At 61.7% G+C, this 248-nt stretch overlaps 1 protein-coding gene across 1 annotated transcript in view; it reads right to left on the bottom strand.

The window, feature by feature from the left end:
- The window catches only part of LOC104273208 (U3 small nucleolar RNA-associated protein 14 homolog A-like), a gene marked incomplete at both ends in the record, with an annotated part of 2,390 nt that extends 2,244 nt beyond the window's left edge, over window positions 1-146 (bottom strand). The window contains one exon of the mRNA XM_009868451.1: window positions 6-146. Coding sequence (XP_009866753.1) covers window positions 6-146 — 141 coding nt within the window. The remainder of the gene's footprint in view (window positions 1-5) is intronic.
- Between the last annotated feature and the right edge of the window lie 102 nt (window positions 147-248).

Here is a 248-nt window from a genome sequence, read left to right as displayed (position 1 = left end):
AAAACCAGCTGCTCTGCCCGTCGGTTCTGCAGAACCACCTGCTGCCACTTGCCCACGTCCTTTGAGGTTGTGACGTAGGCAGCTTCCCTCACGACCTGCAGGCAGTGGCGAGAAGGGAAGAGGCTGATGTAAGGAACACGAAAAGCCTGTAAGCACCAGAGAGGCGTCGGAGGGGTTCAGCTCCGCCACCTGTGCGGGCCCACTCACCCGCTTTGCCTCCTCCTTGCTGAGCGGCAGCTCCACAGCCG

This window comes from Apaloderma vittatum, unplaced genomic scaffold (genome assembly GCF_000703405.1).
Source record: "Apaloderma vittatum isolate BGI_N311 unplaced genomic scaffold, ASM70340v1 scaffold27764, whole genome shotgun sequence".
NCBI lineage: Eukaryota > Metazoa > Chordata > Aves > Trogoniformes > Trogonidae > Apaloderma > Apaloderma vittatum.
The sequence above is the reverse complement of the archived record's forward strand: the minus strand, read 5'-3'. Positions and strand labels throughout refer to the sequence as shown.